Raw genomic sequence first — 17,011 nt, 5'->3', positions numbered from 1 at the left:
GTGTGTGTGTGTGTGTGTCAAAATCATAAATAATATGAAATGAAAGGCAGCAGAGACTGTTTCTTATTTCTTTAACAATCCAACTTTTATCATTTTCTTAAACGTCCACAGTGATCCTACATTTTTTACTTAGTCTTAAACTTTAGAACCCGTACACTGAGGCCTGTAAAATCCATCCATCCTTTTATGGTTTGTCTGTGGTTGGGTCACAGAGGCAACAGGTCCAGGAGAGAAACTCAGACATCCCTCTCCTCAATGACTCCCAGGCTCCTTCTAGGAGATCCCAAGGCAGTTGGAAACATACTTTTCCCCCCCAATTTATTACATTACATTTCAATACTATATTTAAAAATGTTACAATTTAGAGAACTTAATGTTATAAATGTTTTTATAATAAGTTTTCGTCATAAATTCAACAAAATTTCTGCTTGAATTTGAACAAATCATAAAGGTTTTATACATTTAAATTAAAAACCACTATTAAAAAAATAAAATGTATACAATACTTTTAATAATGTCATTGCTTTAGACAGTATTTTCTTTAAAAAAATGTAATATCTGCAGGTAAAACTGTTAATAAAACTTGATTCTTAAATTAAACTCATTCAAACATCATCAACAACAAAGAAGAACATTTATTTCTTAAAGACTTCATGTTTTTTTTTTTTGTCCCAACACAGACTCATGAGGCAGGCCAGAAAACTCCATCTGGGTTTTCCGAGAGAGAAAACAAAACAAATAATAAAAAATAAAAAAATGGATCAGAAGCCTTTGAAATGAGTCTTTACAGATCAACCTAATAAGAGGCTGTCAGAGTAATTTGATCATTATAGTAAATAAAATGATCACAATAAAGAGAAATGTTGAAAAGAAATAATTTTACAAATAACTGAAGGAAAATACATAAGTGACTGACTATGCATTTTTAAAACGTTGGCACATTTAGCAAAATTACTATAACATGCTACAATATTTTGTAGGACTGTTAAAAGTTAGCTACCGTAAATAAATGATACTCGAATTTCAAAAGACATAAAGCCAAAGAACATGATCGAACTATTCTTTGTTCGAAGAAAAGACACTAAGGATGACTGAAACATTTATTTTTGATTACTTTCTGCTAAAAAATGCCCATATTTATATTTTGTATTAAAGAAGGGAGAAAAAAAAGAAAACTAAAGTTACTATACCTTAGATTTTTTCCTGCGCCAAACACCTGCAGCTTTTAGCGTAGCTGTCTGAAGTGTCCAGCTGCTCTACTTTAGGTTCCAGCAGCCGGTTATATGAGAACGCCAACATCAACTGCATTGAAAATACAAGCATATTATTTAATAAAAAATATATAATTCAATTCCTTAACTCTTTTTGTCTCAATATTTTGAAACATTGTTCCATTCCTAAACTAGAAAAGTCCTTATCACTTATAAAATGTACACTATATATTAATTATTTATTTAAAAAGTGATAAAAATGTCATAAAAAAGCTTTCAACACAAAAAGGAAGCTACCTGCCAAGTCATAGTGCAAAACTATAGCTATAGTTTTATTGTACAAAAAGAAAAAAAATGTTAGGGATAGATATTAGTTTGAAAGATTCCACTTAAGAGTAGGATTTGGTCAAAAATGACAAAAAAAAAAGGGACAAAAATAATTTCTGCCCCCCCCTTTTTTACGATTATATTGTTTGATTTGTACCCACCGTTAGCAGTAACAGTAGTGTCACCATTGCGCCCATCATTACATACATGTTGTCAGTAAGACCACCCGCCCATAGAGGTCCAAGGATGGTGGCCAGACCCCCCACTGAGCGACGTATGCCCTGGCTGAAACCTGCAGGGTCAGACACAAACAGCCCAGCCCCTTAGTGACAATAAATAAATAAATAAATAAATAAATAAATAAATAAATAAATAAATAAATAAATAAATAAATAAATAAATAAATAAATAAATAAATAAATAAATAAATAAATAAATAAATAAATAAATAAATAAAACAATTAATGATGCATAAAAACATTTGTCCACTAGGTGGTGGTATTTCCTCACCTTGTGTTTTCTCAGCAGTAACTTTGGAGAAAAGGGAAACCTGAGCGACGGCCACAAACGGTAAACCCAGAACCTGCAGAAACACGCCGATGATGAACTCTGTCAGCTGCCACGAAAACCCGCCTACAGAAAACGGGCAACAACAGAGAAGACTGCTCATTCCCATGTCAAAAATGCACCAGCTGAACTTTAAACTCGTCAGATGGAGCAACAGGTTTGAGCTGAAAAAGGGGTTTTGCCTGACCTGAAGGGTTAGCCAGGAATATGAGGCACCAGATGCAGGAGATGTTGCAGATGATCAGACCGACAGCGAGGACCACCCGGTCTGCGACGTGGCGGCTCAGCCAGCGGACGAACAGGAATCCAGAGATCACCACCACACCACAGAGGCAGTACATCACGCTGTTCTCTAGCTCGCTGAAGTTAAAATATTTTTGGGTTAAGGGAGTCACCATCGTCTGAGGAGAGGACAAGCGGAAACGAGGACATGTAGAGGAACAGTCTCAAAGTCTTTATGTAGAAAAAGTTTTAGATTATTTGAGCTTTACTGCACCTCGAGGGCGGTCTGATTAAAAAGGGTGATGAATTGAGCGGATAGCAGCACAACCACCTCTTCTTTCAGGAACTCTGATGCAAAAAGAAGAAAATGAAATTACAGCAGAATTAGTAAAAGGGAATAAAAATGGATGATTTTGTTTTGTTTGTTTGCACAAATTCATTTCTCCTACCTAAAATAGTAACACATATTTAATTATAGATGTTTAAACAACCAAATCAGTTTACCATTACTCATCAGTTCTTTACCTTAGAGTTAATAAGTACAGTGCTACTTTGATGTTACTGAAGTTAAAAAAAGCTATTTTTTAWTTTTTTTTTTTAAACAAAGTTCAATCTTTTCCAAATCAAAGACAGCCAGCTACCTCGGAATATGCTGGAATTCCTCTGGGGTTGAAGGCCCTTCTGGATGTGTGAATTCTCAGGAGACGCAGGACAAGAGTGAATATGATTGAGCGAGGTGATGGAGACAGAACAGATGTGTTTCTTGGATCGTTGAGACGTCACCACGGAGCCGTAGGACCCCACCAGCTCGTGGGACGACATCAGCGGCTTCACCTCCTCCTCGCCTTCGTCCTCGTCTTCTATAGACCCCAGCGTGTCCTCCACCCTACTGGCTTTTGGGCCCTCATTGGCTCTCCTCTTTTCCAGCGGTGGTAAGTCCCAGTACATAAAAACAACCGCCAGTTGAAGAAGAATCCACAGCAGAAACATAAACAGCTGCAGGAGACAGAGTGTTGATTATTGTTTGGGCCAAAAAAAAAAAATCAAAACTATTTAAAATTTGCCCCTGATGTGGTTTAATCCTTACCCCAGGAGCTGTAAATTTATTGACGACAAAAGGACCAAGATAAAAATTGCACAGCCTCAGAAAGATGTTAAATGCTGGACCTGTGGTGAAAAGAAAATTGAACTTTTATTATGTCATTTTAATAACCTAAACAGCAGCAGAAAAAAATGCTGCATTTTTTTTTCATGTTTATTATTATTTGCAAGACAAAGTAAAAAAATTAATAATCATCACCAAATCTTTATCGGGGTTAGCTTGAATTAGTGGGCTAGTCCAAGAAAAATGTTAACATTTCTAACACAAATTAAAAATATTGTATTACATTTTATGAAAGTTGCAACAAAACGGGAGCCAAACTTTCTAGAGAAAATCCAGTCTTTCCAAAGTGCTAACTCTTCACAGCCCCGTTCATTTCATTCATGTCTTTCGTGGTGCAGGATGACTGACAGATGTCTTGCCACATTAGCAAAAGGACTGGCTAACGGAAGCTGTAGCTCCTTCTTCTTGTTTTACAGTTACACTGTCTGGCCAAAAAAAAGTGTCCACTTGAGGTCAGCCGGCTGTGGAAGTGAAAGCGCCCGCTGCGAAGCAGGAGGAAAGGAGAGCGGAGAAAGTTCAAAACTCATTTCTAGCGACAGAACAGGTTGGAAGATGGCTGTTTAAAGTGTATCTTACCCCCCCCCCCCCCCCCCCCCCCCCCCGTGAAAAGATAACTCTGCCCCAAGGCAAAATGTGAAAAATGCATCAAAGTGGGTAGGGGAGGGGTGGGGGTTAGAGAGCGGAGGTGTGGCCAGGACGAGAGAACGTGACAGGCAGCTAGCATTAGCATAATTGATGCTACATGGAGAGTGACCACAGTTTCGCAGATAGTTACATCTCTAAACGTCTGAGGTGGAGGATTTTGGAGCAGCAGCGGTCAAAATACAGTACCTCAGAAACTCAAACAAARAGGCTTTAACAAGGCTTTAATAAGCTAAACAATAGAGAGAGGTACATGAGAAAATGTGTTCATAACGAACGAAAATAAATAATTAAATTGTGTCCGTGCCGGTCTCAAACCCTAGTTTCCCACTCTCTGGTCCAACACTCTACCCATTGCCCTATTGGAGGCTTGTTGTTAATTGAGCTGCGCATTGCACAACAACAACCATGACAGCTCTTTATACTGAGGAGGTGGAGCTTCACCCAGGTGAGGGGCTGAACGCAGGTTCCGGTGGGTTGTCGTACGGCTTGTGACATCACAAAATGACTGAAGTATAAAACTTGTCGTTAATATACATTAAAAATACATTTACTTACAGTAAATATGCCCCTGAGTGCATTTTTTTGGTCCTAGGACTGTTTTTTTAAGAAGTACATACCCAAAGTTGAGTAAAAAAAAAAACTTTAAAAAGTGAGTTTTGCATAATAGGTCCCCTTTAAGTTTATTTTACATCTCAGAGCCCCAGGACATAAAATAAAACAATAAGTATAATTAAATAAAAATAAATAACTAAAACAGACTTATTGCTTGGAGGATTGTGTGTACTATCAAAATCTGTCAGGTGGTCTAACTCTATTTGACATATATTGCTCATGTGCAGGTTTGAAACATCTCAATACTTCACTGTAATGAAAGGAGTCCTGCAGAGTGAAAATAAATAAATAACACGTATGTATGGTGGTGTGGATATTTTAGTTTTCCCTATATTTGGTTCAGTTGTATATCTACATCCTTACTTTTCTTGCTTAAAATTCCGCCCAACAATYCGGTGCRGTCATTCGTGCCCTTTTTTTTACTTTGAGCACCTGCCCCTTTAGTGGTCTCTGCACGGCCCTGTACCTGAATATAATGAATGACCAGGTTATTCCATCAGTGGATTGTTTTTCCTCTGATGGCACCGCCATATTCCAAGATGACAATGCCAGGATTTATSAGGCTCAAACTGTGACAGAMTGGTTCAGGGAGCATGAGACATCATTTTCACACATATATTAGCTCCACGGAGTCCACTGAGAATCTTTGGGATGTGCTGGAGAAGAAAGCTTTGCGCAGCCATCAATGCAAGATCTTGGTGAAAAATGAATGCAACACTGGGTGGAAATAAACCTTGTGACATTGCAGAAGCTTATCGAAACAATGTCACAGCTACAATCAAAGCTAAATGAAAGTCCAACAAAATATTAGACCTTTTTATTTTGGTGGCAACTTTTATTTGGCCAGGCAATGTATCTTTGTGCTGAAAAGGGACAAAACGTCAACTTATTTATTTCAAATTGGATGTTTCTATTGTTGGAATTTAATTTTTATTATATATCTACTGTTTATATTACATATCCATTATCCCACCCGTCACCACTGATCTTTATCGTTGTGATCATAAACCACAGAATCACTAACCAATCAGAAGACCAGCTTGTCTGCACGCCATGACAGCAGCAAAAACAGTGGCCCGGTCCTCTGGAGCTGTGCTTCTGGTCAGGAAGCCAAAGATGGAGGAGCCAGCACCTGTACCAATGCCTGGGAGGGGGAATAAACAAAATGTTAAAAATTAGCAAAGGTCCAGGTTAAATTCTAAAACATTACATGTTTAGAGATTCTACAAGGTGCTAAGAAATATGCCCTGAAATCCACGCAAACACCTTATTTAGATGTTTCTAGAACATTTAAACAAACCCAGTACAAACTAAARTTCTGAAACAGCTACAGCCACTCTGATGAACTTTTGATTAGAACCACTTTAAAAAACAACAACAAGAGAATCTGGTTTCTTGTAATTGAAATCTGAAGGAACAGTTTGAACTTTAGCCCAGTCACATTAATTGTGATTAAAAACACAAGAGWACTATAAGATCAACTACCTCCCTACCTACTGTTTGTCCTAAAAGCTAAAAACAAACGTTGGTGTGACCGGGCCTTTTCAGTTGGCCCACCCACAGAATGAAACCAATCCTCCTTTTGCACATTTAAATCATTTCAATTGGGGTTTATAAAAAGAGGAACTGCAACGATTTGGTCTGCATTCCTCCTTATTGTAACTCCACAAGCCTCTTTTTCCGACCCTTTTCTGAGGTGTGTCTCAGATCAACTCGTTTTGAGGCTGTCTCTTTAAATCCAAACGAGACCCTTCACACACACACACCCCTCCAGCTCCAACCTACTGGCTTTCTGGCATGTTTGTATTGTTTTTATTGTTTGTTTAAAACTTGCTTTTTAGTGTGAAGCGCTTTGTGCACCTTTTGGCTGTTGGAAAGGGCTGTAAATACAGGTCCTTCTCAAAAAATTAGCATATTGTGATAAAGTTCATTATTTTCTGTAATGTGCTGATAAACATTAAACTTTCATATATTTTAGATTCATTGCACACCAACTGAAGTAGTTCAAGCCTTTTATTGTTTTAACATTGATGATTTTGGCAAAAAAGTAAAGAAAAACCAAAAATCCCTATCTCAAAAAATTTGTATATCATGAAAAGGTTCTCTAAACAACTTATTAACCTAATCATCTGAATCAATGAATTAACTCTAAACACCTGCAAAAGATTCCTGAGGCTTTTAAAAACTCCAGCCTGGTTCATTACTCAAAACCACAATCATGGGTAAGACTGCTGACCTGACTGCTGTCCAGAAGGCCATCATTGACACCCTCAAGCAAGAGGGTAAGACACAGAAAGACGTTTCTGAACCAATAGGCTGTTCCCAGAGTGCTGTATCAAGACACCTCAGTGGGAAGTCTGTGGGAAAGAAAAAGTGTGCCAGAAAACGCTGCACAATGAGAAGAGGTGACCGGACCCTGAGGAAGATTGTGGAGAAGGGCTGATTCCAGACGTTGGGGGACCTACAGAAGCAGTGGACTGAGTCTGGAGTAGAAACTTCCAGAGCCACCGTGCACAGGCGTGTGCAGGAAATGGGCTACAGGTGCCTCATTCCCCAGGTCAAGCCACTTTTGAACCAGAAATAGCGGCAGAAGTGTCTGACCTGGGCTACAGAGAAGCAGCACTGGACTGTTGCTCAGTGGTCCAAAGTACTTTTTTCAGATGAAAGCAAATTTTGCGTGTCATTCAGAAATCAAGGTGCCAGAGTCTGGAGGAAGACTGGGGAGAAGGAAATACTAAAATGCCTGAAGTCTAGTGTCAAGTACCCACAGTCAGTGATGGTCTGGGGTGCCATGTCAGCTGCTGGTGTTGGTCCACTGTGTTTTATCAAGGCCAGGGTCAATGCAGCTAGCTTTCATATTTTGGAGCACTTCATGCTTCCATCTGCTGAAAAGCTTTATGGAGATGAAGATTTCATTTTTCAGCACGACCTGGCACCTGCTCACAGTGCCAAAACCACTGGTAAATGGTTTACTGACCATGGTATTACTGGACTCAATTGGCCTGCCAACTCTCCTGACCTGAACCCCAGAGAGAATCTGTGGGATATTGTGAAGAGAAAGTTGAGAGACACAAGACCCAACACTCTGGATGAGCTTAAGACACAAGACCCAACACTCTGGATGAGCTTAAGACACAAGACCCAACACTCTGGATGAGCTTAAGACACAAGACCCAACACTGGATGAGCTGAAGACCACTATCGAAGCATCCTGGGCCTCCATAACACCTCAGCAGTGCCACAGGCTGATTGCCTCCATGCCACGCCGCATTGAAGCAGTCATTTCTGCAAATGGATTCCCCACCAAGTATTGAGTGCATAACTGAACATAATTATTTGAAGGTTGACCTTTTTTTGAATTAAAAACACTTTTCTTTTATTGGTCGGATGAAATATGCTAATTTTTTGAGATAGGGATTTTTGGTTTTTCTTTACTTTTTTGCCAAAATCATCAATATTAAAGCAATTTGAACTACTTCAGTTGGTGTGCAATGAATCTAAAATACTGTATATGAAAGTTTAATGTTTATCAGTACATTACAGAAAATAATGAACTTTATCACAATATGCTAATTTTTTGAGAAGGACCTGTACATGTTCAATTCAATTCAACACGAATTCAAACATACTTTATTGATCCCAAATGGAAATTAGATAGCTGATTAATCGTTTGGCATTGTAATCTTATTTTATGCTGCTATGTGGGACTAATGTCGGAAATTTAATCTGAGAAGTGACAATCTGTGTGAGCGTTACTGCAAATGGACTCACCTGCCACTAACCTACTGGACAGTAAGAGCCACTTGGAGTAGCCCATGAAGTACATGAAGTTACCTGGTCAGGAAAATAAAAGGATATATAAAATACAGTTCTGACGGTCAGAGGCTAACTTTAACTCTGATTGGCCGACCAACCAGTGGGGCAGTAAGTGTGGACTCACCAATGATCTCGAAAAGATTGGAAACCAAAATGATTTTCTTTGTTGTCTGGGTTTTGTCTGACCAGAGGCCAAACAGCGGTCCTGCCAAAAGGCCGCTCAGACTGAAGGCCGACAGGGCCAGGCCCAAGAAATAAGGCGCRGCATCTAGAGTCTGCAAATACCTCCATATGGTGGGTAATATGACAGCTGAGGAGACAAACAGAAGAGAATTCACATACTTTGTTTATTTTTTTAAGGGCCAAAACATACCCAACCCTAAATGACCCTTTAGGAAAACTTAAAAGAGAGTTAAAATACAACTAATTAAATAGTATTCCTTGAAGGGTACATATTGTCTGCTTTCACTGACTCCATTTTTAATGTAAGCTCGTGTTCCACTTTAAACAAAAGTCCCAAAAAAAAGGAAAAATGTGGGGGAAGCAAGTTATTCGTTGATGTCGTCATGTTGCAACATTCTATCTTATCGCTTCAAATTCTGCTGAGCGAAGTTTGTCACAGATCTGGTTCTTTCTCCCACAAGCAGCAGCTGTGTTATCACACAAAGGACAGCCTTCAACCAAATACAATCGAAACTCAATAACGTGGTCAGGTGACCCGAAACGAAGCATGCCCCTACAGAAAGGAAAAGAGGAAGCGATTACACAAAGATCTCTAGTCATTTTGTCACCCTGACAGCAATAACTGTGTCAACGATTACCTAACCCATCACATCCTCCTCATCCTCGTGTGCGTGGATATTAATGGCATTAATGGGATTTTGTTGACTTCACTGCTGATTGATTCAGGGATCTRGTGGTTTAATGCCTCACTTTTACTCAACCCACTTCTGACTGCGATCGGTTTGCTCTTTGTCTCATCTGAAACCATGAAACTTGCCGCCAAATWAATAGTTTGAAGTCATTTTAAACTGCTAAGTGATGAATGAGGGAGTCTATTTCAAAGATCGTTCTTAATTAAATGGCAGACTTTAGTCAAAGCTGGTGTAAATCTGGTTTGGTTGTAGATTGGGTCGGTGATGTTGAACCAGTTTGTTCATTCTGGACCAGCTTCTTCCCAGCTGAGGTTGACTGTTGGGTCCATCAACAGCAACTCTGCAAAGCTGCTGCTACAGTAGTTTTGGTTTGTCTGTTTTGAACATGAAAATGCAAATCTTTAGTCGTCCGTGTCAAAACTAAACTGAAATGCTTACAGTTTAACAGTGTTGACCAATTTGTTGCATGGTTTAAGTGTTGGCCAACACAGCTACAAGTAAGACAGTGAGTAATTACATAGCAGTGAGTGTATTTGTTTTTATTTAACTTTTATTCTGAGTTTATTTATAAAAACTCTAAATAAATGGCAATTTTTGCAAAGATTTTGTTTTTTCTTAAATAAAGATAACCTAGTAAAACTATGTAAGCATAATGTTGATGATGATGTCTAGGTTTTATATATAAATTGATAATGAAATTATGTAACAAAAAAAGCTAATTCATCTGGTCCTTATAGCTCCTGAAAATGATATAAATAGAAATATTTTAACCCTCTCCACGTATTACTATTTATTTTTAAAGGTACTAAATTAAAATCAAAGTCATGATCTCATATATAGACAGAAACTTGAGCATTTTAATAAATAGAATGATGTAGTTATTATTTTATGTCTGTCATGAAAAAAAGAAAATGACTTCTTACCATATTCTACGCCGCTAAAAAGAAAAATGAGTCCTATTGTGAAGTAAGTCAATTTCTTTTTACGTCGAAAATCCATCCTGTTTGTTTAGGCGCTGGAATATTATGATACCATCCTCCTCCTTTGCCTAAAATGCTCCGCAGACAGAATCCTGAGCCTGTTAGTTCACAGATAATAAAAAAAAAAGTCAGCTAGTCTTGCACGTTGTCTTGTTTTTCTCCGCGAACAATGTCCAAATGACGCCTATTGGGAAACCCAGAAGCCTGAACTCACTGAGCAGGTTTGATTTGAAGCAGCAGCAGACGCACGAGACGTCAAATCCTGCGCACCTCACGTTACTTCCGGTGTCCCAGAGCCTCCAGTCAGCACAACAAAAACAACAAAGTGCTGCGGAAATTTCATTTGGTTGTAGCTGAGAGACCTTCATAACATAAACTGTAAGTTTTCCACTCATTGTACATCTTTTTTTTTTTTCATTAACTGCTGGAGTCAATCTTTGTTACCAAAACAGTTCACGAACCAACGCTTACCTTTGTAGGTACTACTGCGCATGCGTAAAATCGGGCAGCTCGCCCACAAATAGGTCCTGCTTTTCTCATGACTTTATTATACTATGTATTTTTTAAATTATGTATAAATTAGTTTTTATTTTAATTGACCTCAAGTGCAATAATCAATGAAGGTTTGACACAAATGATTTTCTATGAACATAATACAGATTCTTTCAAGAAACTCCCTAATACTACATTAAAAAACTTATTAAATAGGACATATCCTCTAATAATGTTTTTTTAAGATGATTTAAATTTGATATTAATTTCTGTGTCTTTTGTAAGTCAGAAGATGAATCCCTGAATTTTTTTTCCATGTCAATATTCAGTTTCTGGACAGATAGAAACTGGATTAATCTCAAAAATTCCTCTCTTTGATGCCGATAACATTTTAGTTTTACTTTTAGTTGTACTTATAGAAAAATACTTACTATGGTGAATTTTAACTATTTTAATATACTTAATGAATAGTATTATTTCAGTCTCATCATGAAAGCATAAGTTGTCTAGTGTGACAGGGCCTTTAGCAAAGCATTTTATGAGGCTCTTTGAGAAGTATACTCAAAAATAGAAAAATGAGTACAGAACAAAGGAGCAAATCATGTGAGAAACTTAAAACAGTAGAAACCTGGTGTTTCTAACATTTTTCCAGTCTTTTAACGTACTCAAAGAATAGAATTTATGAACATTTTAAAGACATCTGAAGCTGGAAATGAAAAAAATCAACAGGAAGCTTCTTTTCGGTGTGTACATATGTAATTCTAACAAACTGATCAAATATACAACTTTTGTTAGCAATTTAGACATAAAAACTGTTTCATAAGTTGGCATAAGTTGTCTAGTGTGACGGGGCCTTAAACCAGAATTTCAGCAAAATAACTGTTGTTCAGAGGTAAACAAATGTTTGTTGCTGAATTCTAGTGTCAGTGAATTCGACTTGTATTTGAGCTTCTCYTGCTTTGTGTGAGTCATTGACAGTGTGCCTCTCCATCCTGTGACATTCATTACCACATTCATGAAGTCATCTGTTTCGTGCACAAAAGCTGCTTCTTTGCAGCTAAATTAAATTTTCGGCCTCATGAGTTTTTACATGTTAGTTTGCTACCACCTAGAACAGAATGGGCACACCAGAGGTTATTTAAATCATAGTACGATGGGTTAAATGTTTTACTATTGTGCTAGCCAGATTTGTGATGAATCTAAAGAAAAATAGAGGTCAGMTCCCACGTAATAGGTCACCGCAGTTTTTCCAGGTGTATGGATGGTTAAAAACACRGGCAGAAAATTAGTAATACAAAACAAAAGTCAAAATCCAAGATAATTTTGTTTTTTACAAAAGAAACTTTTATTTACAGGTTGCAACAGATTTTTTGAGACTGTAGTCAGTCTGTGTTAAATCTCCTACAAGACACCATTTTAAAAATCAGCTATAATAATAAAAAAAAAAAGTTTCCAAAACATTCCATGTTTTTTTTAATCTGGAAGCTGCTCATGTAATCCAGACTTGTGCAAGTTCAGAAGGCCAGTTTTTTCATGAGGAGGTAGACCCTGGAGTCCACTTCAAAGCCGTGAAGGTTGTTGGCGTCTCCCTGCAGCCTCATGAGGAGACCTCCGTAAGACACATAGGCAGAGCTGAAACATCAAGCACATCAGTGGAATAAGACTAACCACAGCACGTGATAAACAATACAAAAATGCACATTGTTGTACACAGTTCACACTTAGATGCACTCAAATTTACATTSGATCTGTCTGTTAATAAGTTTTAACTCACAATAACATACGTAGCCATTTTACTTGTGAAAATCTATTAAAGACAATTTACTTACAGACGTGTGGCAGCTTCTGTTGAAGTCTCGTCACCTTCAATCTTATAGACTTTCCCATACATCACATATTCAAACTGGTCTGCTCTAGAAATGTGAATATAAATTGAGAGTAAAAACCTCAAACAGCAAAAACAAAAATTATGCATGTTGGATGATTTGAGGAAAGAATGCATGGACTGCCTTACCGGGACGGTCGATCATCCTGAGGATTGTACTCTCCATCATCTGGTGTTCCATCCTCGTATAATGTGCTGGCAATTACCAGTCTGAACTTGTCACCTTGATGAAACAAACAAACAAACAAAATAAATAAATAAATAAATAAATAAGGTAACTGGTTAGACAGATATTTCTGGGCATAAGTACTTTGGCTTTTTGTTTTGTTTTGTTTTGTTTGTCTGTTCTGGTAATGCTGTGTGCAAGTCAAACTTTAATTAAACAAACAATAATAACTTAAAAATAGTCATTCTTACCAAGATCCACAGGATAAATCTGATTGTTTACATCCAAGATGAGGTCCATCTTGAACGATTCACTTTCACAATGTAGCCGAGACACTATAATAAACACATTTCAGATTAGAATAATTAAAGTTTATAAAAATATTTCTGTACGCTGCTATCAATGAGCCAGACTTTTTGTAATGTTTATATCTTAATTAAATTGTGACATTAAGAAACTAGACCACAGCTTAGAGTAGATAAACAAATAAATACTAATAAGAAAAAAACTGAAGTGCGCAGCTCTAGTTTAATAATATCACAATTTATTTCATTATATACCTCTGTCAAACTTCTTGCCATCGGGGTCAATGTCTTTTACATCAAATATATCTTCAAATAGAATTCCAGCCATCTTCTTTCAAATCTGTGATGAATGTGAGAAAAAGATAATCTATTTATTAAACCCGTTTTATTATGGCTTGAACTGTTAACAACGAATAAACATATGTAGAGAGTGAGGTAAAAAAAATTAAACTTTTTTCAAAGCAAAATAATTGAACACGACACGGAAATTTTTCTTTTAAAAACGTATGGCTAACAAGTCCATATCAACTTCTTATAATGATCAAGTTTTTTATCATATCAAACTTRTACTTTATCTGTTTCCCATTTTTGGCTAACTGTTAGCGTTAGCATACAGCTCATATGTTTTATGCTTACCGTAAATGAAATATACAAGATGAAAGTAAACGTAGAATCCTCACAGCCACTCTATTCTGTTCGATAGTGMGCTCCGTATAAGCGTGAATTTCTATTTCTTTTTTTTTTTTCTTTTATTCGATTATAGGTTCATTCATTGCTATCTGAAGCATCCTGTACAGCGRGCATGAACAATGTGTTCAACCTTTGACACAGGAAGTACTTCCGGTTTTAAAAAATATTTTTGTATTAAAAATAAAACAAATAACGAAGTTAATTAAATAAACTATTGAACAGAACTATGCATATAAATTGTATAAATTTAAAAATACATACGTACAAATGTACGTGCTTTATAAAATTAAAATGTGATTTTTTAAAAATAGTTTACGACATTATTTCTTACTTTCCGGCCTACCAACAGTTGCTAGTTAGTTTAGCGTCCTTTTTGGCCGTAGTTGCTAGCTAACTGTTTGTATTGACTGACAAWAAAAAGAACGAGCGACGAACAGCCGAAAATGTACTTTATAAATCTTAGGTGGGAAGTAACATGTCGGAGTTCATCGTATATGCCAATTATCCTACGCAAATGACGTGCGAATAAGGTAAAAAGGTGGTGTTGTTGATCTTCTCGTAACGTTAAGTGAGCTAGCTCGAATAGCTCGTCAAATGCTATCACCTTGAAAAACTATTGTTTTTAATACTAGCAGAAATTATTAAAGCCATGTGGCCAGAAAATACTTGAAATGTTGGCAACTTTATTTGAAGTTTATATAAAATACGTAGTTATTTTCTACAGCACTTCTKGATTCATCGGCAGTTGCAGTTTTTCCATTCAGATTTCTCGTGGCTATTTCTTATTAATTTGCCATCTTTTCGCAGCTTACGGGAATGCTCCCTGGATTATAAACGTTGATGAATGAAAGTAAGAGAAGTCCTTCRTGTTCGAGAGGGTCTTTAATGTTTTTGTTACTCATATGAGTTCCAGGGAGCCAGCCAAGATGGGTGACYTCTTGGCAACAGAAGCCGATCTTCTAGGGATGATCAAAGAGGTAACATGATATCAGAGGGGGGAATTTGTGAATCAAAATGTTGTATGACAGATATAACAAGACAAATGTGCATGTTGAGTATTTGTTTTGACCCTAAACATAGTTTCATCCTGCTCTGGTTAAGGTGGAGTAAATCAAAGCTCGTTYTTTCTGTCTTTTGTAGTACCTTAAATTTGAGGAGTTCGAAAAAACTGTTCAGATTTTTGACAAGGAGTGCAAAATGAAAGGCAAGCTTGTGCCAAAGCCAAGAGGAAGTACTCTCAGAGACTCCAAGATCCAAGTCATTCAGGTAAAAGCCATATCTCTTTTAGTCTCTAAAACCTTTTTTGTTCTTTTAAATTTATTTTTTCCCTGCAGATGTGAAATTTGATTACAAAGAGTGTTGATAATATCTAACAATGCTTACTTAAAAAGTATATACACAACCTAACAAATCAAGCCAACCAATTCACAAATCTAAAAGTTCACAAATTGTGTATACATTGGTCTCTTTTTTCTTCGTGGAAATTCACATTATTGTACACAACCGAGCAATGTTCTAAAAAATTATTTTGTTGTAGATGACTAATGGTTTCCTAACATTTTTTGTGTSTTTTCTAGAATGATCTTCTTAGCTCTTTTGAAGGTGGAGACCACAAGGTGTTTTTTGAAATGTGGACAGAAAATATTCCCTCGGAGGTAAAAAACAGAGATGCAGAGACACAGAGCCTTGAGTTCTACCTTCATATCCATTTTACTATCTACCCACTGAGGAGACACCCAACCAGACAGGTATGTCATTAAATTTTTAGTATTTTTGTTTGTTTAGTAAAAAAAACGATCATAAATATATTACAACATGCTATTTTCAAACTGTCCACTAAGCTGCGCTATCTGCTTTCTTTTAACAAACACTATACAAGATGAGTTTCCTGTGCTCTGTACCATGATGCATCCTTCATTTTGTTGTTCTCCACTTGTTTCACTCAGTTTTATAAACTCAAAAAGGTGCTAATAAAAACATCTTGTAACAAAATTTATTCCTAAATATAAGTCTTAAATCTGTCTCCAGGACCGAGCTGAGTTTGAGGAGAGGATTTCCCTCTTCAAGCAGTACCTTGAAACTCGTGGAGCAGCACTGAGCCAGACCACAGAGTTTTTGCCTTATTATGCCTTGCCGTTTGTTCCCAACCCCACTGTTCACCCCTCTTTCAAAGATCTCTTTCAGGTGCTTAGAATTTTTTTTTTTTTGTTTTTGTTTTCATATGTTAATCAGTGCTATTGTCAAGTACATGTTTTGTTAATAAATGTTTCTGTGTGCTTAGGACTCCTGGATACCACAGTTGAAGGGTAAGCTGGAGAAATTCCTGTCAGTGACTCTAAAATCCTCCAAGACTCCAAGGCTGCTGACTTTATACGTATCCCTTTTTATTGTGCCTCATCCACAAGGCTTTGCTGTGGAAACCATCAGAGTGCAGATGGATTTATTTATTTATTTATTCAGTGTGTGGGGGTCTTATTCCAACACACCGATAAGATTAACAAATCTTAACAGTTCGAAATGCAAATTTAACAATAATGTTTTAAAATATGTCTCTACAATCAGTCACCCACTTTGACCACAGCTAAATACATAGTGTAAAGATTTGTATTCAAAAAAGTAAGGATTATTTTTATCAAGAGAATTTTATATTTGAAAATGATTTTATAATGATTTGCCATCAAGTCAAAACCCACGTTCATACTAGTATGATTTAGCTGAACAGCTCAGAGTTTTTAGCAGTAATTCCAGGGTCTCAGCAGGAAGAGTTCTTTGCTATAATGTTAAGTTTAGACTGCTGTTTTTTATGTCTTAAAAAATGAAAAAACAAGGAAACACTCTTAATTGATATTTTTTTTAAATAATTGATGTTATTGTTATAAATCTAGTTAAAACATGTTGATAAAGAGATGAGTATTCTTTAACAGATGTAATGCAGAAGGAGGGTGGAAGAAGTGCTAAAGGTAATTAACTGTTAATGCAGTGTTTAAATGTTTTATCTAGCCATCTATCTTTATTGAGATAATTTTATGTCTTTGCTATAAAACCCATTATAT

The 17,011-nt window shown here is 36.7% G+C and overlaps 3 protein-coding genes across 5 annotated transcripts in view; 1 reads left to right on the top strand and 2 right to left on the bottom strand.

The window, feature by feature from the left end:
• Window positions 1-669: 669 nt before the first annotated feature.
• Window positions 670-10,635, bottom strand: mfsd8l1 (major facilitator superfamily domain containing 8-like 1). The gene is made up of 12 exons (XM_013999559.1): window positions 10,364-10,635; window positions 8,690-8,875; window positions 8,521-8,583; window positions 5,774-5,893; window positions 3,415-3,494; window positions 2,969-3,323; window positions 2,602-2,675; window positions 2,293-2,506; window positions 2,049-2,171; window positions 1,700-1,830; window positions 1,191-1,302; window positions 670-708 (listed from the first exon to the last, which is right to left on the bottom strand). Exons 1-11 carry the CDS (start codon window positions 10,437-10,439, stop codon window positions 1,192-1,194), a joined length of 1,533 nt encoding a protein of 510 aa, XP_013855013.1. The 5' UTR covers window positions 10,440-10,635; the 3' UTR covers window positions 670-708; window position 1,191.
• Window positions 10,636-12,233: 1,598 nt separating this feature from the next.
• Window positions 12,234-14,078, bottom strand: polr2h (RNA polymerase II, I and III subunit H). Its single transcript, XM_013999580.1, has 6 exons — window positions 13,905-14,078; window positions 13,524-13,608; window positions 13,215-13,298; window positions 12,927-13,020; window positions 12,742-12,825; window positions 12,234-12,544 (listed from the first exon to the last, which is right to left on the bottom strand). Exons 2-6 carry the CDS (start codon window positions 13,594-13,596, stop codon window positions 12,427-12,429), a joined length of 453 nt encoding a protein of 150 aa, XP_013855034.1. The 5' UTR covers window positions 13,597-13,608; window positions 13,905-14,078; the 3' UTR covers window positions 12,234-12,426.
• A 240-nt stretch (window positions 14,079-14,318) lies between these two features.
• Window positions 14,319-17,011, top strand: part of armc9 (armadillo repeat containing 9) — a 35,673-nt gene continuing 32,980 nt past the window's right edge. For 2 of the 3 annotated variants that reach the window (XM_013999540.1, XM_013999534.1), the window contains exons 1-7: window positions 14,319-14,488; window positions 14,766-14,935; window positions 15,099-15,224; window positions 15,536-15,706; window positions 15,987-16,142; window positions 16,240-16,332; window positions 16,894-16,918. In XM_013999540.1, the coding sequence (XP_013854994.1) occupies window positions 14,861-14,935; window positions 15,099-15,224; window positions 15,536-15,706; window positions 15,987-16,142; window positions 16,240-16,332; window positions 16,894-16,918 (646 nt within the window). In that variant the 5' untranslated portion in view covers window positions 14,319-14,488; window positions 14,766-14,860. The remainder of the gene's footprint in view (window positions 14,489-14,765; window positions 14,936-15,098; window positions 15,225-15,535; window positions 15,707-15,986; window positions 16,143-16,239; window positions 16,333-16,893; window positions 16,919-17,011) is intronic. The other variant, XM_013999548.1, reaches the window with a different exon arrangement.

This window comes from Austrofundulus limnaeus, unplaced genomic scaffold (genome assembly GCF_001266775.1).
Source record: "Austrofundulus limnaeus strain Quisiro unplaced genomic scaffold, Austrofundulus_limnaeus-1.0 Scaffold8, whole genome shotgun sequence".
NCBI classification, from domain to species: domain Eukaryota; kingdom Metazoa; phylum Chordata; class Actinopteri; order Cyprinodontiformes; family Rivulidae; genus Austrofundulus; species Austrofundulus limnaeus.
This window is presented reverse-complemented; position numbering and strand designations above follow the sequence as displayed.

What these genes read in the sequence shown, in the direction of transcription:
- polr2h (XM_013999580.1), bottom strand. Translation starts at nt 13,596, where the DNA reads ATGGCTGGAATTCTATTTGAAGATATATTTGATGTAAAAGACATTGAC. An exon ending in TGGCAAGAAGTTTGACAGAG is followed by an intron (nt 13,299 to 13,523) that starts GTATATAATGAA and finishes TGTTTATTATAG; the next exon opens with TGTCTCGGCTACATTGTGAA. An exon ending in CAGGATGATCGACCGTCCCG is followed by an intron (nt 12,826 to 12,926) that starts GTAAGGCAGTCC and finishes TCACATTTCTAG; the next exon opens with AGCAGACCAGTTTGAATATG.